At 41.3% G+C, this 17,407-nt stretch overlaps 1 protein-coding gene across 7 annotated transcripts in view; it reads left to right on the forward strand.

Moving 5' to 3' along the window:
* The window catches only part of CEP135 (centrosomal protein 135), a 72,577-nt gene that overhangs the window by 36,198 nt on the left and 18,972 nt on the right, over window positions 1–17,407 (forward strand). For 4 of the 7 annotated variants that reach the window (XM_084972309.1, XM_021101350.2, XM_084972308.1 and 1 more), the window contains 7 exons: window positions 5,755–5,906; window positions 10,742–10,857; window positions 10,931–11,085; window positions 11,515–11,570; window positions 13,848–14,016; window positions 15,100–15,210; window positions 15,484–15,669. In XM_084972309.1, the coding sequence (XP_084828435.1) occupies window positions 5,755–5,906; window positions 10,742–10,857; window positions 10,931–11,085; window positions 11,515–11,570; window positions 13,848–14,016; window positions 15,100–15,210; window positions 15,484–15,669 (945 nt within the window). Of the gene's footprint in view, window positions 1–5,754; window positions 5,907–10,741; window positions 10,885–10,930; window positions 11,086–11,514; window positions 11,571–13,847; window positions 14,017–15,099; window positions 15,211–15,483; window positions 15,670–17,407 lie in introns of those variants that run through there. The other 3 variants (XR_014812571.1, XR_014812572.1, XM_084972310.1) reach the window with 2 other exon arrangements.

The following is a 17,407-nucleotide window of genomic DNA, read 5'->3' on the forward strand; positions in this document are numbered from 1 at the left end:
GTCAACTTTGAGCCAGCTGATTTTTTTCCCCTCTTCTTCAGCTGTATTTTCCTCCTTTGAATTCCTGGTAACTTTAGATTGGATGCCAGACATTGTAAACTTTATTTTCTTGCTGGGGAGCTTGTATTCCTAGACACCCCCTGGAGGTTGTTCTGGGATAAGTCTGAGAGAAGTAGCCTGATCTTTTTTGGTCTTGCTTTTAAGCTTCATTAGGTAGGACCAGAATAGCACTGAGTTTTGGGCTAATTTTGTTTTACTGCTGAGACTGGATCTTTTGGCATATGCTACCTGCTGCCCCATGAGTTGCGAGGTTTTCAGATGACTGATGGGAATAGAAATTACCCCTGGTCTTGCGTGCTCCCTCAGTATTGTTCCTCTAATTCTTTGATGGTTCTTCCGTAGCCTTGGGTGGCTTTCTGTGCGTGGAACTCTGCTCAGCTGGGAATTTAAAGGGCATCATCCGCAGACCTTGAGCTCTTTCTCTGGCGTCTGTCCTACAAACTCTCAGTGCATTGGCCTCCCATCACCCTCGCTCCTGTATTCTGAACTTAAGGGAACCACCGGGTCCAGCTGGGTTTCTTTCCCTGTGCCATAGCCTGGAAATTCTTCAAGAGCATATAGTAGAATATGGGAGAGGCAGTGTTTGAAGACATAGCAACTGATATTTTTCTAGGCATTGTCAAAAATGCAGGAACTCTCTGATGCACAGTAGCATGACAAGTCCCAAGCAAGATAGATTAAAAAGAAAATCCATACCATTTTTATAGTGATAAATAATACAAGACACCTATATATAGTTTTATAGGATCTTAATAGAAAATGTTCTGCAACTTTATTAAAAGACATTATGAAAGACCTAAGTAAGTAGAGAGGTATTTCAGATTTATTAAGAAGGTAACGAGTTCGTGGCGCAGTGGTTAACAGATCCAACTAGGAACCATGAGGTTGCGGGTTCGATCCCTGCCCTTGCTCAGTGGGTTAACAATCCGGCATTGCCGTGAGCTGTGGTGTAGGTTGCAGATGCGGCTTGGATCCCGCGTTGCTGTGGCTCTGGCCTAGGCCGGTGGCTGCAGCCCCAATTTGACCCTTAGCCTGGGAACTCCAAGCAATAGCAAAAAGGCAAAATTTAAAAAAAGGTGACAAGTATCATGTTTGGTTCACCCCAAATTGATCTGTAGAGTTGATGTCGTTTCAGCTGAACTCCCAGGAATATCATGTGTATATGGGGGGGCGGGGGAAGAATTGACAGATTAAAAATTTAATGGAAGCAAAGAGCCAGGAATCACAAAGAGAAATTTGAAAAGAACACAGTGTGGAACTTATCCTACACTATGAAGGGTTTTGAGTCAGTATTTAAGATACGGTTCTAGTGCTCAGGGATTAAGAGTGATAAAACCCAGTAGAGAGCAAACCCACAAACCCACGGGTTCTAGAGGACTCAGATCAGTGGGGTAAGAGAAGACTCTTCAGTAACTGTTTCTGGGACAATTGACTATTCATACATGTATATAAAAAAGGAATTGGACCCTACCTAAAATATACCAGGCCCAAAAACCAGTTCAAGGTCACTTGCAGCCTTGAATGTTCAAGAAATAACTATAAATTTTAAAAGAAAATACAGGAGAAAATCTTTTTGACCTTGGTGAAATAATCATGGCAGGCATTTATAGAGCACTTACTGTGCATGAGGTCCTGTCCTCAGCATTGTAGACACATGTTCATAATTTTAACTCTCACAACAACCACAAGAAGTGAATGCCACTGTTCTCCTCACCTCACAGATCAGGAAACTGAGGTGGAGAGGAAGCGAACCAAGATCACACAACTGGCAAGTGTCTGGGGCCAGAGTATTCGCTCCTAAACAAGGCACACATGAGTTTACTTCTTTACAGAAAACATAGATAAATAGGACCACATTATAGGAAGGTCCTTTATCAAAAGCCATCAGTTGAAAAGACAAGGCACGGATTAAGAGAACAACTTGCTGTATATTTAACCTAAAAAAAACCTCAACAGTTGTGAATTGACACTTGAGGGCATAAGAAATTATAAATGGTTCTTAAATGTAAAAACATGTTCTCTACCTCAATAATAGGGGAAATACCAGTTAAAACCACAGCAAAATCATTTCATATCCATCAGGTCATCAGAAATTAACAAGTTATACCAAATATCATTAGTGAATATGTGGCTTCTTGGGGTACAGACTGGTCCTCTTTGGAGAGTATTTTGGCATTGTTCCAGGTTGGCAAAGGCATACTCTATTAGCCAGCAGATCCATTTCTGGATAATGTACTCAGGATCAAAGTCAGTAACCTCTGGCCCCTGGACCAAATGTGGTTTCCTGTCTGTTTTTGAATTATAGCTTGTCTTGGCACATAGCCATGCTCATTGTCTGTACGTTGCCTGTGGCTGTTTCATGTCATACTCGGGTAGTGACAGAATCAGAAGGCTCACAAACCTAAAATGTTTACCCTCCAGCAGAAAAGAGAAAAAAGTGTAGATGTAAGTTGTGAGGAAAGTAGATGAACTGTGGTAAGTCATGCAGTGAAGTGTCAAAGAGCAGCAAAGACGATGGATGGTGTCTACAGACATTAGTGTGCAAGAATCTTATGGACATGATGTTGAAGAAAACATGCAGCGAGTCCATTTATGTGGATTCAAAACCATGCTAACCTCATTTGTGTCGTTTCGAGACTGGTACAGATGTGGCGTGTGCCCAGGAAAGCGGGGAAGAGGGGGATGGAACTCAGGTCGTGGTCCTGTGGGCAGCTGCCTGAGCTGCTCACAGCTATTTCAGAGGTTCCGCTTATGTTTCTTAAGCCAGGTGATGGGTCCCCAGGTGTTCAGATTGTTAATCTTTGTATAGTTTTGTTTGTACAAGAAATCTGGAAGATGTTTAATAAAAAAAAAGTCTCTTTTCCCACCTCCTTTTCCCCCAGATTGCCATCCCCAGCTCTTTAACCATTTCCTGCTGTTTAGCTCCCTGTTTCCACATGAGCTGCTGTGCTGCTTGGCCTGCCCGTGCTGATTTCAGGTTGTTGGGTGAGAGTCAGTGATGGGGGATGAGGCTTGGCGCTCCCCTCTCCCTCCCCTGTGTTGTGTAAGTGCATGTTTTGCCCACTTTAGTAGTTAGTAGGCTACATGACTTCTTGTGGTTCATGGTCCAGCAAAGTGGAACAGTATCTGCTCTTGTAGACCTTTTTTCCTGGAGTTAAAAATTGCTTTTATTTTGTTTTGGTGTTTGTTACCTGTTTTTCGTTGCTAATTTCTGCCATATGCCTTTCAGTAATTTTTGAGTGTTCAGTCCTGTCAGTTCTGCTTTCTTCCCTACATGCGTCCCCTCCTGAGCTCTCAGCTTGCTCCACTGTGGACGGTGTCTCCACGGCTCTGCTCTCGGCACTTTCCTGTCCCTCTGCTGGGCAGCCTCCTGTTTGCGTCTTTCTTGGCCTGTTCCTTTGTTCTGGTCTAGCACCTTCTCCAGCAGTTTCCTGTGAAAGAATACATGGAAGGAGATTTCTTTGGTGCTCTGCTTGTCTGAATTTTTTTTTTTTTTTTTTTTTTTTTTTTTTAGGGCCAAACCTTCGGCATATGGAAGTTCCCAGGGTCTAGTGCTAGATCCTCCTTAACCCACTGAGCCACAGTGAGAACTCCCGAATATGTCTTTATTCAACTTTCATATTTAATTTGTGATTTGGCTTAAGCATATGGAAATCTAGATTGGAAAATTATTTTCAAGAAAAATTTTGAATGCTGTCCTCTATTGGTCTTTCAACTTCTTTGAGCTGTCTGATGCTATTTTGTTTCCAAGTCCTTTGTACACGTTTTTATTTCCGAAGTTAGGATGTTCTCTTTATCTCATTTTTTTTTTCCAGTTTCTTTGGTAATTTTTTATACTCTTTTCTCTCGTTGAAGCTTTTATTAGTTGGTTTTAGCCTTTCTAAAAAGACCTGATGTTCTTATCCTTTCTCCTTTATTTTCTCTTTGACATTTTGTTCTACTTTTGGAAGATGGCCTCAACTTTATCTTTTAGCCTTTCTATTGATTTTTTCGTATATTGTTAACTCCTAAGAGAACTTTCTTGGGATGTGAGTGTCCCAGAGCATAGACGTACAGCCTCCTCAAGACCTCCTGGCCAGTCTCTGCCTCTGTGTGCAGCTCTTGCAGGCCAAGGCAGCTGGAAGCTCATTGCTCTTCTCTGCTGTGGTCATTTGAGGTCAGGGATTCTCAGTGGGGTCACTTCTGTCTCTAAGAGCTGTGTGTAACTTCTGGAGGGTTTTTGGCTGTCACAGGGGAGAAATTCATGTCTGGCCAGCAGAGGACAGGAATCTGCTGAACACCCTACAAGGCACAGTGCAGAGGACGGCCCCGAAGTGAAGCGTTGCCTGGCTTCGGAGGTTGCTCGTTCCTGGGTTCAGAAATGGCCTCGGATCATAGCTCTTGTCTCCATTCGCTCTGCTCTTTGTCTTCCACACACAGTTGAAGTCACTCATTCACCCTTGTTTTCTTGCTCATTCTCTCTATCTTTATGCGTATAGAACTTTCTTATTCCTTTGCTGTCATTTTAGCTCTGTTTCTAGAGGAGGGGAGATAAAAATATGTGTCGTCAGTCTACAGTTTTAACTGGAAGACTTACATTTATCACTCATATTTCTTGGTTTCAAGTTTTATACATTACTCCGTCTAGAATTTATTTTTGCATGTAAAATAAAATATAAATCTAGCTAATTTTTTGTCTCCAATGAATGGATGTCCCAATATATATTTTCTTTTTTTTTAATTTTTAAGATTTTTTCCTTTTTGGCCACTTCACAGGATACGGAGTTCCCAGGCCAGGGAGCAGATTTGAGCTACCATTGCAACCTATGCCACAGCTACGGCAACGCTGGATCCTTATCCCATGGCACCAGACCAGGGATCTACCTGGGTCTTGGCAGAGACACTGTTGATCCCTTTGTGCCACAGCGGGAACTCCCAACTCTATTTTTAAAGCATTTATTCTATCCCCCCTTGCCTAAAATGCTACCTTTTCTAAATTTACATCTGTGATATATTTTCTTGTCCATTTCTATGGGAAATTCATATTGTCGTAATTATAAAGGAAGTCTGGCTGCATTCTTTTTCTGCCAAATTTTTCCTATTTTTTCTTAACTTTCTTCTAAATAAATTTTAGAGTGAAATCTAAGACACTAATTTTTTTTAAAGTTTTGTTAGGATTTTTTACTGAAATCCTAATTGAATTTACAGTTATCTCAGGAAATTTTAATTAATTTCCAACATTATGTTTCCATTCAGAAACTTAGTGCGTTTTTACGTTGTCAGGTTTTGCTTTATGTCTTACAGGAAAATGTTCTACTTTCTTTACATAAGTATTGTCCATTGTGTGTGAGTTCCTGATTTTCTGCTTCAATTTTTCTTCAGTTCAGGCCTATCTGCCTTTTTCAGAAATTTCTCAAAATTTTGGCCTGCTAGTGGCTTCCATTCCTATTTCATTGTTATTATGGATATATTCATTTCTTCCCTTCTTGCCTTTCTTTTTGGTATCTTTTCATTGATTTCAGTGATATTGAAGAAGAGAGAGAAATATGTTTGCCTGTTCTGACATCTAGAACCTAAAGTGTACATGTGACTTGAAAGTATTTTTAAATAAGTCTAATTTATTTCCTTAGTTTTCTTCCAGAAATATTATTAAAGAGTGCTTAAGGAAAAGAAACTGAGATGTATACCTATTAATTTTTAAAATTTAAATTATAGCTTGAAAACGAAAAATGTGAATTAAAGTCTAAAATATTAATAATGAAAGAAACAATAGAGTCTTTAGAGAAAAAAGCAAAACTCCAAGCTCAGAAACTTAGCTGTGTGGCTGGTGACACGTCTCATCAGAAAGCAGAGGTGCATTCACTTAGGTAAGTTTATTGAAAATTTTATTTCCCTTCTGGGAGCAGCTGGTGGCTGTGTAATGTTCATAATGGTGGCGTTTTGGACTAGGCCTTTGAGAAACAATGGTTCTCAAAGTTGGCCTTGCAGCCCCTGGGGAGCTTCTGGAATGTATGCATTCAAGGGCTGCTCTCCTGAGGGTCTTTCTCACTGAGTGAATCTGGATGGGTCTTGAGTGTCTGTGCTTTTCAAGACTTAGCGGTCCGATGTGATCGCAGGCATGTTGTTGACCTCCCTCCTTCGAAAGTCCTCCTAACAGATCCAGGTCAGCCCTTGGCCCATTTGCCTTTTCCTCCAGCTGCAGCTGCAGCTCCCTTCCCGTCTCTCAGGTAGCTTTCCGGGCCCTCCTCCATCCCCTCTTACGCAGGCTGCCAGGCCCTCACCTGGCAGTGTTAGAGGAGACTGATCAGGCGTCTTCTCGGGATCTGGTACCCCTGGGGGCTGCAGAGTCTATGCCTTTATCTTGTTCCCACAGAAGAACCTGCGTGTCTCTGAGGAGAGGGTGTGTGTCGCAGCGTCCATTCAGCCGAAACTGGGGGGCCGCATATTCAGGCCATCGGGTCCAAATCCAAAGCTGAACCCCATGCCAGCAACACCAAGCATTCTCTGGCAACAGTTACCTCATCCAAACCCATGCCCCTTTTCGTAGGTTTAATAGAGCCCTCACTGCCCTTTAGTCACATCTGTTCTGTTTGCCTTGACATGAGGACGTTTAAGAAGCTGATCCTTAGACAGGTGAAGCATCCTCTCCATCCGCCTGGTGGGCCCATCTTCTCTTTCCCTTCCCGAGTCAGGCTCTTTTCATTAAATTTTAGTGCCACCAGTCTTTCCGGTGTCAGGCAGGCACAGTCTGACTATCCTTCTGGCAGCTCTGGGTCTGGCCTCAGCACAGCAGCAGGCAGCAGCCGTAGCCCTCACCACTGCTAGTGACAAGGCTAGTTTAGATAGGCTCTAAACTTTTAGATTCTACAGCTCGAGAGACCCTCAAACTGTTTGCCTTTCATCTTAGTCTTTTTTTTTCTGTACCTTGAAACTAGAGGGTTATGTACTTCTCCAGGATCAGATACATGCGGGAGCAGATTTTTGCCGGAAAGGGCCCATAAGCTCTGGTTGGGTTCTGATTAAGGCAGTAGGTATTAGTTGTTAGAGTAGGGGGTGTGTGCATTCAGAAAGCCAAGTATAACTGGTCTCCCTTGGGAAGTATTTATTTGTGAAAGGAACCGAGAATCATTTTAGGTGAGGAGAAGAAGGCTCATAGATTCCTTAGGATGCCTAAAGATGATCTTTTTTTTTCTGGCTTTTTAAGGGCTTCACCCACAGCATACAGAGGTTCCTAGGCTAGGGGTCGAATCAGAGCTATAGCTGCTGGCCTACGTCACAGCCACAGCCACTCAGGATCTGAGCCGTATCTTCGACCTACACCACAGCTCACAGCTACACCAGATCCTTAACCCACTGAGCAGGGCCAAGGATCAAACATGCGTCCTCATGGATAGTAGTAGGATTTGTTTCTGCTGAGCCACAGTAGGAACTCCTAAAAATGATCTTCTGAGCATGCCTAGCATTTTTTTCTACCAAGACAGGAAGAGGAGCCAGGCCCCAACTGAGGACATTGGGTTCATGGAGCTGGACCCAGAAGAGCCAGGGAGCCTAAGGCCACAAGTACGGATCATCCGCTCTTTGGTGCGGGGGGGGGGGGGGGGGGGGAGGTGGAAAAGAAAGCCAGCCCTGATCCCTTTCCGCGCGATGCTTATCACTTTACTTAATAGTAGCCATTCTCAGTTAGTGCTGGGTCCTACCATGGAGTCCTGGAGACGTCAGAGACCAACAAGGGTGTCCTCCCAGTCTCTCTGCTCCGATTGTTCCTGAACCTACCCTCCAAACCTACCCTCTTTGATGGGCTCCAGCTCCATCTTATTTTTATTTTTTTTTTATTTTTTTTTTTTTAATTTTTTTTGTCTTTTGGCCATTTCTTGTACTGCTCCTGCGGCATATGGAGTTTCCCAGTCTAAGGGTTGAATCGGAGCTGTAGCCGCCAGTCTATGCCAGAGCCACAGCAACGCCAGATCCGAGCCGTGTCTGCAACCTACACCACAGCTCACGATAACGCCGGATCCTTAACCCACTGAGCAAGGCCAGGGATCAAACCCGCAACCTCATGGTTCCTAGTCAGATTCGTTAACCACTGAGCCACGACAGGAACTCCTCCAGCTCCATTTTAGAATCAGAACACTTCTTATGAATAAAGGACCCTTTAAGATGGTGTCTTCATTTAAAATATTCTCTATTGTGAAGGGAAGTGATTTCTTTTGCCCCTAAAATGAAAACACGTCTACCTGGATGTACTGTCGCACGGCTAAGGACTTTGAGGCTCAGAGAGATGGTTCTATCCGGATGGCAGGTAGCAGGGAGCTGGAATTTTGATGCGGAATTCAGTTGTATTGCTTCACTCTCTGGCAGGATCATCACTTCTCTTTGCTTTGTTTATAGCACTTTGGAAGCTAAGAAATTGGCTCATTTTTCTTAGCAACTTAGTTCTCAAAGGGTCTCAAATTTTCCTTTCCAAACACCACATGACAAATTGCATATTAGTCACTCACCTCTTCTTTCCTATGAAGTTTATACCTCAATCAAGACAACCCTTCTCTTAGCAGAATGTGTCTTTTGGAAAGTTACCTCCAAGGTCTGATACAGAATCTCTTATTCCCTCCATGTCTATACAAGAATAGGAAAAAGCAAAGCTGTTTGTTCCTATATATGTATAATCAACAATCAATCAGGATGTTATCTCACTGTCATTTATCAGCCCTGCTCTCATTAGGAATTAATCCTGCTAATGAATGTAGCTGGAAAGAGACTTTTACTTCCGCTTAGGATTTCAGGCCCTGATGGCTGCTTGGTGTCCTTCACTAGGAGCTCAGGGGTATTCCTTTTTGTTTGTTTGTTTTAGAGGTTCCCAGTCTAGGGGTCCAGTCAGAGCTACAGCTGCGGCCTACACCACAGGAACAGCAACATTGTATCTGAGCCATGTCTGCTACCTACACCACAGCTCATGGCAACACCATGTCCTTAACCCCCTGAGTGAAGCCAGGGATTGAACCCGTGTCTTCATGGATGCTAGTCAGGCTCGTTACTGCTGAGCCACAATGGGAACTCTCTCTTTTTTTTTTTTTTTACATTCTGACTGGCAGACCCGTCCCTCCACATAAAGTGTGGCCTGTGTCCCTCCGAGAAGGCAATGTGATGAGGTAGCAGGACACGCTGGCACCAGGTTAGACTAACCTGGTCTCGGTGTATTAGACTGGCCTGGTCTCCATGTGTTAGATTGACCTGGTTTCCGTGTGTTAGACTGGCCTGGTTTCCCTGTTTGCTATGCCTGACTGGTTTGCCACCTTGGACACGTTACTGGTTATTTGTTTCTATAAAATTATGAAGTAATAGTTCTAATTATGGAACTGTTCTAGGAAAATGTTTATAAATTATCTATACAGTGACTATTAGCTTTCTTCTTTCTCCACTTCCTGTGGTTAAATCCCTCAGAGCAGTGACTGCAGCTTCTATGAATAGCCTGAATACAGTGGGTTATGACCTTAGAGTCTGACCAGGCTCTCTTTGGTTTGCGGTTCTGAAGATTGGTCTAGGTCATCATGTCACTGCTATTAGAGCTGCTGAGGCCCTTTGTTTTGCGTTTGAGTATCTCAGAATTGTCAGTACCACACCCCAGCATCTGTGAGAGACGTCACATCTTACTGATGGGTTCGGGATCCAGCCTCCTTCAGGATCAATTAGGAGATTCTAAGCTAAGCCGCCTTTGGTGTCTTCTTCCATCTTCAGAGAAACCCTAAAAGGAACCTGTGGAAGTTCCCAGTAAATAGCCTAGTGTAGGAACCACTCCTCTGCAGCAAGTCCTGCTGAGAATTCCTAGGCCAGTGCTAGAAGCATCCTAGATGACAGAGCAAATTCCTGTTACTTTGGAAACAAAAATCTTACTGATCAGTAAGAGATTCATTTAGAATGTCTTTATTTCTGCTCTATGTCCACTTTTTTTTGCTTCCCGAAACCATTCTTCAGTCTTTTTTTTTAATAATGATTTTTATTTTTTTGCATTAGAGCTAGTTTACAGTGTTCTGTCAGTTTTCTACTGTACAGCATGGTGACCCAGTTACACATACATGTCCATTCTTCAGTCTTAAATGCTCATTGCATTGCAGTCAACGTCTGTTTCCCTGTTCACTGTGACTTCTAATTGACTATCAAAAATGTCAGAATAGGAGTTCGCTGGGGCCTAGTGGTTGGGGAGCCAGCAAGTCACTGCTGTGGCTCAAGTTCAGTCCCTGGCCTGGGAACTTTGCATGCCATGGGCACAGCCAAAACAAAGCAGAACAGAAAGCAAGAATAGAAGCAGAAGTAAAAGCTCCCTGGTCAGAATGGGCAGGACCTTGAAGTGCCAGCCCTTTCTGTAAAGACAGGACTCAGCCTTTGCCTCAACTGTTGCCAATAGATTGTTAGAGTAAGAGTTGATATTCGGAAACTGAGAAAAGCTTTACAGCTACTAGGTAGCCTCCAGAAAAAGATTTTTATACCATGTCATTTTTCGGAAGATGAAACCATTTTGAAGAATGATGGACAGAAAGAAATAATATATATAATATAAGGCCATTGATTATACTGGAAGAGCTTTAAAATAAGATAAAAGAAACTTTAAAAATAAGAAAAATATATTTTTTAAGATCTTCCATTTTTAAAAAAATGACTTGTACCAGAGCTAAAGAGTTCCACTTGTTTTTGTCCACTGATTGTTCAGGCTGGCAAATGAGCAGCTCCAGCAGTCACTTGAGGACTGTCAGCACCGACTTTCCCTGAAAAGAACTGAAGTTGAATCAGCCCAGGCACAAGTTAAAATATTGGAGGAAAAAATAGGTAGGTGTTTTTAAATGTTGTTTTTGCTAATCCTAATTTACTTTGTCTAGCCAACATTTCTTTTCATTTATAGGTAAACTGCACCTCAAGATGACATCACAGAATGAAGAGGCTCACATGATGAAAAAGACCATTGGTGTTATTGACAAAGAAAAAGACATTCTTCAGGAGACAGTAGATGAAAAGACAGAGAAGATTGCAAACTTGCACGAAATCCTAGCTAATAAAGTATGTGACTATTAAGTAATGTTATCCAGCATCTAAACAGAAAATATTATTTTATCCTCTGTTTCAGATATGCAGTTCTTACTACTCATGTATAAAGTTCCTAAGACCCAAAGCCATATTTTCTACTATGTTTAAATTTCAGTTTATCCCAGTAATTTGAATCTCTAAGAGTTCTATTTCTAGAATATTGTTTAAGTTATATAATTACAGCAAACTCAGGGAAACAATTCATATTCTTAGAGTGCACAGAAATACACGCATGTCTGAACTATAATCAGGACATGGAGATGTGTTTACTTGGGGCTCTTTTGTAGCATAATTTATATAATTGGATTTAAACCATGTAAATGTGATAAACTGTATATATTCACCTGAGGATATTTCTGTATGAATGGTATAGAATCTTACATATTTTTATAATTTCTGTAGGAAAAAGCTATTACTCAGATGAAGCTAACAGTCTCAGAGTATGAATCTTCTTTGAAGTAAGTAATCAAAGGAATGGCATTTAGCTTTTTTAGAAATTTTCAGTGAATGCAACTTTTTGAATAGCAGTCTAGCAATAGGAAAATTTTTGTGACTTGTTTTACTGAAGTATAGGTGATTCACAATGTTGTGTTAATTTCTGCTGCACAGCAAAGTGATTCAGTTACATATATATATATATATATATTTGCATTTTTGTTTTCTGGCCGCACCTTCAGCATGTGAAAGTCCTCAGGCCAGGGTCTGTAACATGAGTTACATGCCACAGCTGTATCTTGAGCCACAAGGGAACTCCAAAAGGAAAACACTTTTTTTTTTTTTCTTTTTGGCTGCTACGTGGCTTGTGGAAGTTCCTGTGCCAGGAGTCAAACCCATGCCACAACAGTGACCTGAACCACAGCAGTGACAACACCTGGTCCTTAGCCTACTAAGCCACAGAGGAACTCCTATGTATATTTTTTTTAATGTTCTTTTCTATTATGGTTCATCATAGGATATTAAATAGAATTCCCTATGCTATACAGTAGGACCTTGTTGTTTATCCATCCTAAATACAATAGCTCACATCTACTAACCCCATCCTCCCACTCAGTCCCTCCCCCAAACCCCTCACCCTTGGCAACCACAAGTCTGCTCTCATGTCCACGAGTCTGTTTTGTAGACAGATTCATTGTGTCATATATTAGATTCCAGATATAAGTGATAGCATGTGGTATTTGTCTTTCTCTTTCTGACTTACTTCACTTAGTAGGAGAATCTCTCGTTGCATCTGTGTTGCTGCCAGTGGCATCATTTTGTTCTTTTTTATGGCTGAGTAGCATTCCATTGTGTAAGCATACCACATCTTCTTAATCCATTCATCTGTAGATGAACACTTAGGTTGTTTCCATGTCTTGGCTATTGTGAACAGTGCTACAATCAACATAGGGGTGCATAAATCTTTCTGGATTATAGTTTTGTCTGGGTATATGCCTAGGAGTGGGACTACTGAATCACATGGTAATTCCATTTTCAGTTTTCTGAGGTACCTCCATACTGTTTTCCTTAGTGGTTATACCAACTTAATATGCTCACCAGCAGTGGAAAAGGGTTCCCTTTTCTCCACACCCTCTCTAGGATTTATTTGTAGACTTTTTAATGAGGCACTTCTGACCAATGTGAGGTGGTACCTCATTGTAGTTTTGATTTGAGTTTCTTTAACTAGTGATGATGAGCATTTTTTCATGTAACTATTGGCCATCTGTTTGTCTTTTTTGGAGAAATTGGAAAATTTTTAGATTTTTTTGCCTTTTTCATTTGTTTTTTTGTTTTGTTTTGTTTTTTTAATGAGCTGTTTGTATATTTTGGATATCTTTTTCTATTTTCTAATTTTTGCCAGTGGCAGTTATCATTTTCTCAGTCTCCTGCGTGGAAATGCCTCTTTTAACTTTCTTCCCTTCTCTGTCTTCCACATCTAAGCAGTTATGTCATTGATTATTTTTATACATATATACTTCTCATTTCTACTGTAATTACCCTGTGCAGACCCTAATCATTAAAACTTAGATTGCTTTAGTAGCCAGTGTGTTAAATTTATTCTACATCTAAAGCTTTTTGAACACTGTTACAAGATTTTACTTTTTATGTCCAGTCTCTCTACTTCAAGGCAAAAGTTGCTACTTGTATTTATTATACATACCCTTATGTATTGTATAATAGTGGGGACTTAAACATTAATAAATGTTTGCCGGAGTTCCCGTCGTGGCGCAGTGGTTAATGAATCCGACTAGGAACCATGAGGTTGCGGGTTCGGTCCCTGCCCTTGCTCAGTGGGTTAACGATCCTGCGTTGCCGTGAGCTGTGGTGTAGGTTGCAGACGCGGCTCGGATCCCGCGTTGCTGTGGCTCTGGCGTAGGCCTGTGGCTACAGCTCCGATTCGACCCCTAGCCTGGGAACCTCCATATGCCGCGGGAGCGGCCCAAGAAATAGCAAAAAGACAAAAAAAAATAAATAAATAAAATAAATAAATAAATGTTTGCCAGTTGAATCATTTATGTTCTGCTCCTAACACCTGTAAAGTTCTGTTTTTACTTGACTTTTGGAATAATCAATTTGCACATGATAATTGGTAGAGCTCTAAAATGTCTGCTTCACTAGTTAGTCAATGTCTTAATGCAGTCATTGTCCTTTCTTGAATTCTTAGTGTTCTTAGTTTAGACACAACAATTTTCTTTAAAGTGAACTAAAGTTTCCAAAGAGCTTCCTTTAAAATTATTGCTGCCCCACTCCTGTAACAGCCAGCTCAAGGAAACATTGCTTCATCGGGACCGTGAGATCAGCAGCCTCCAGCGCCAGCTTGATGCAGCTCACAAGGAACTCGATGAAGTAGGAAGAGCTAAAGAAATATCCTTTAAGGAAAACAGAAGGTTACAGGATGATCTGGCTACAGTGGCAAGAGAAAACCAGGTATGAGCACAGGGCATCGACTTTGGTAGTTTCCTAATACAGAGTTTTACAGTATAGTCACGGCTGAATTTTAAAGCTGTAACTATGTTTTCTAAATTTTAATTATATAAATATCAGCAACAAAAGAAATATTTTTTTTAAGGAGAATGGTGTTTATAAGGGTATTTTAAAATGTGGTTTTGGAGTTCCCATGTGGCACAGCAGCTTAAGGAACTGGTGTTGTCACTGCAGCGGTTTGGGTCCCTCCTGTGGCTGGGGTTTGATCCTTGGCTTGGGAACTCCTGCGTGCCATGGGCACAGCCAAAAAATAAAGTGAATGTTTAGAATGCTGCTCTGTCTTACAAAAGGGTTCAGCTGTGGTCTCATCCTTGCTAGGGGCACTGTGTCCTCTATGGCAGAAATCGCTGTCAGCTCCTCAGGTAGAGTTGATGTGTTTTAGGAGTTCCCTCATGGCTCAGCAGGTTAAGGATCTGGTGTTGTCACTGCTCTGGCTCTGGTTACAGCTGTGGCAAGGGTTCGATCCCTGTCCCAGGAACTTCCACATGCCATGTGTGCCTACCCCAAAAAGTGTTGTTTTAAAGACCCATGATGGATTTTAATTATTTGTACTTATTTCCAGTGGCTCAGTGATATACCTGCAAGTTAACTAAAGAATGTTTTAGAATGGCAAATGCTGAAAGAAACTTGTTTTATTTTTGCTGGTTTATTGAAAGATTATACCAAAAAGACCAATGATTTTCCTATTTTAAATATTTTATGTTTTAAAAAATTATTCATTACAGAGCATATTGCTGATATATGATTTTTTTTTTTAATGTCAACAACTCCTGAGCATAACTAGCCCTTAGTTTAAATGCCAGATACATGGTCAGCTGTATTGTGGGAAATGCGTAATATCTGGTAAAAAAAAAAAAAAAGTCAGGATCACTCAGGAAAAACATGTGAAAATAATGCCCAAGAGCAGTTTTCCTTTTTTCCTACTCACTCTTATTCTCCAGATTCACAAAAAGCTATTTGAACATAAATAGAACTCGTTAGGTGCTACGTTCGTTTTAAATTTGTCTTCACTTTTCTGACTTACAGCAAATTTCATTGGAATTAGAAGCAGCAGTGCAAGAAAAAGAGGAAATGAAAAGTCGAGTCCATAATTACATAACTGAAGTGTCACGATGGGAGAGCTTAATGGCTGCTAAGGTGAAAAAAAAGCCTGTTTCTGTTGGATTTAACACTGATTTTCTTTAACTTTTTCATGTTTCTTTATTCCATCTCCTCTGTGAGATGATAACGTCTAAGAGCGAAGCTCTTACCTACTGTCTTTGTATATTTCTTCACAGATCTTACTTAGTATACTGTCTGCACAAGTGGCTTATGCTGCCTAAATTAAAACAAAAATCCTGATGTGTGTATATGTTAATGACATGAGTGGCAATTACTAATTGAGAAACAATTTAATTGTGGTTCAACCAGGAAAAAGAAAACCAGGATTTGCTGGATAGATTTCAGATGCTTCACCACCGTGCTGAAGACTGGGAGGTCAAAGCCCACCAAGCTGAGGGTGAGAGCAGCTCGGTCCGCCTGGAGCTGCTCTCCATTGACACCGAGAGGAGACACCTTCGAGAGAGAGTGGAGCTGCTAGAAAAGGAAATTCAGGAGGTAGGTATTTTCATTTGTCTTGTGCAGACCTTATTTAGTAAAGCAGAAATCATTCACCCGCACTTGATTGATAAAATCCAGGTCAATGGTAATCTCTTGTCTCTACCTCTGAGAATTTCCTTAGGAACCCCATTACTTTTCTATTGTAGTCAAATAGACATAACATCAAATTTACCATTTTAACCATTTTTAAGTATACAGTGGCAGTTAGTACATGCATTTTGTGCGACTGTCACACCATCCTTCTCCAACACTTTCTCGTCTCTGCAGCTAAAACTCTGTACCCATTAAACATTCAGTCTCCTTTCTCTGTCCCACAGCCACTGACAACCACATTCCGCTGCTTCTCTCTATGAATTGGACTCTTCTGTGTACCTCAATTAAGTGATTTATACAGTATTTGTCTTTTTGCAACTGAATTATTTCACATAGTTCACTAGATCTCAAGGTTCATTCATGTGGTGGCATGTCAGAATTGAATTCTTTTTTAAGTCTGGATAATACTCCACTGTATGTGCGTACCACATCTTGTTTACCCATTCCTCTGTCAGTGAGCATTTGCTTTGTTTCCATTTTTGGCTGTTGAGAATATTGCTGCCACTGACCTGGCTGTACAGCATCTATTTGAGTCAATTCTTTAGGATGTGCCTAGACGTGGCATTTCTGGGTCATACTGTAATGCTATGTTGAATTTTTTGAGGAACTGCCATGCAGTTTTACACCAGGCCAGCCCTGTTTTACGTTCCCATCTCAATATAAGGCTCTAGTCTTGCCACAGCCTTGCCAACACTTGTTATTTTTGGTTTTTTGTTTTGTTTTCTAAATAATAGCAATCCCAGTGAGAGTGAAGTATTTCGTTTTGGTTTTGACTTATGTTTTCTTAATGATTAGTCCTGTTGAGCATCTTTTTGTTGTTTATTGGCCATTTGTGTATTTTCTTTGGAGAAATATTTATTCAAACCCTTTGTCTATTTTTAATGAGGTTTTTTGTTGTTGGGTTGTAGGATTTATTTATATATTCTGTATACTAACCCCTTCTTAGATGTGAGATTTATAAGTATTTTCTCCCATCTTGTGGCCATCCGTCACTCAGTTTTCTCCTTTGATACACAGAAGTGTTTTTGGCTTTTGTTGTTGTTGTTTTCTTTTTCCGCCACCCCTGCAGCATATGGAAGTTCCCTGGGCCAGGATCGAATCTGAGCTGGAACTGCAGCCTACACCACAGCTGCAGCAACCCCAGATCCTTAACCCACTGTGCCACAGCAGGAACTCCTACAGAAGTTTTAAGTTTTGATGAAGTCCAGTGTATCTGTTCTTCTCGTTGTCTGTATTTTCAGTGTCATATCTAAGAAATCATTGTTAAAGCCAACATCATGAAGCTTTTTCTGGTTTTTTTTTTTTTCTATGAGTTTTATAATTTTAGCTTTTATGTTGAGGTCTTTGATCCATTTTGAGTTAATTTTTGTATGATACAAGATAAGATTCCAGGAGTTCCCGTCGTGGCGCAGTGGTTAACGAATCCGACTAGGAACCATGAGGTTGCGGGTTCGGTCCCTGCCCTTGCTCAGTGGGTTAACGATCCTGCGTTGCCGTGAGCTGTGGTGTAGGTTGCAGACGCGGCTCGGATCCCACGTTGCTGTGGCTCTGGCGTAGGCCGGTGGCTACAGCTCCGATTCGACCCCTAGCCTGGGAACCTCCATATGCCGCGGGAGCGGCCCAAGAAATAGCAACAATAACA

This window comes from Sus scrofa, chromosome 8 (assembly GCF_054392235.1).
Source record: "Sus scrofa isolate SSC_HxYL_T2T_F1_AM1 chromosome 8, Sscrofa_HxYL_maternal_Yorkshire_Landrace_v2.0, whole genome shotgun sequence".
Classification (NCBI taxonomy): Eukaryota; Metazoa; Chordata; class Mammalia; order Artiodactyla; family Suidae; genus Sus; species Sus scrofa.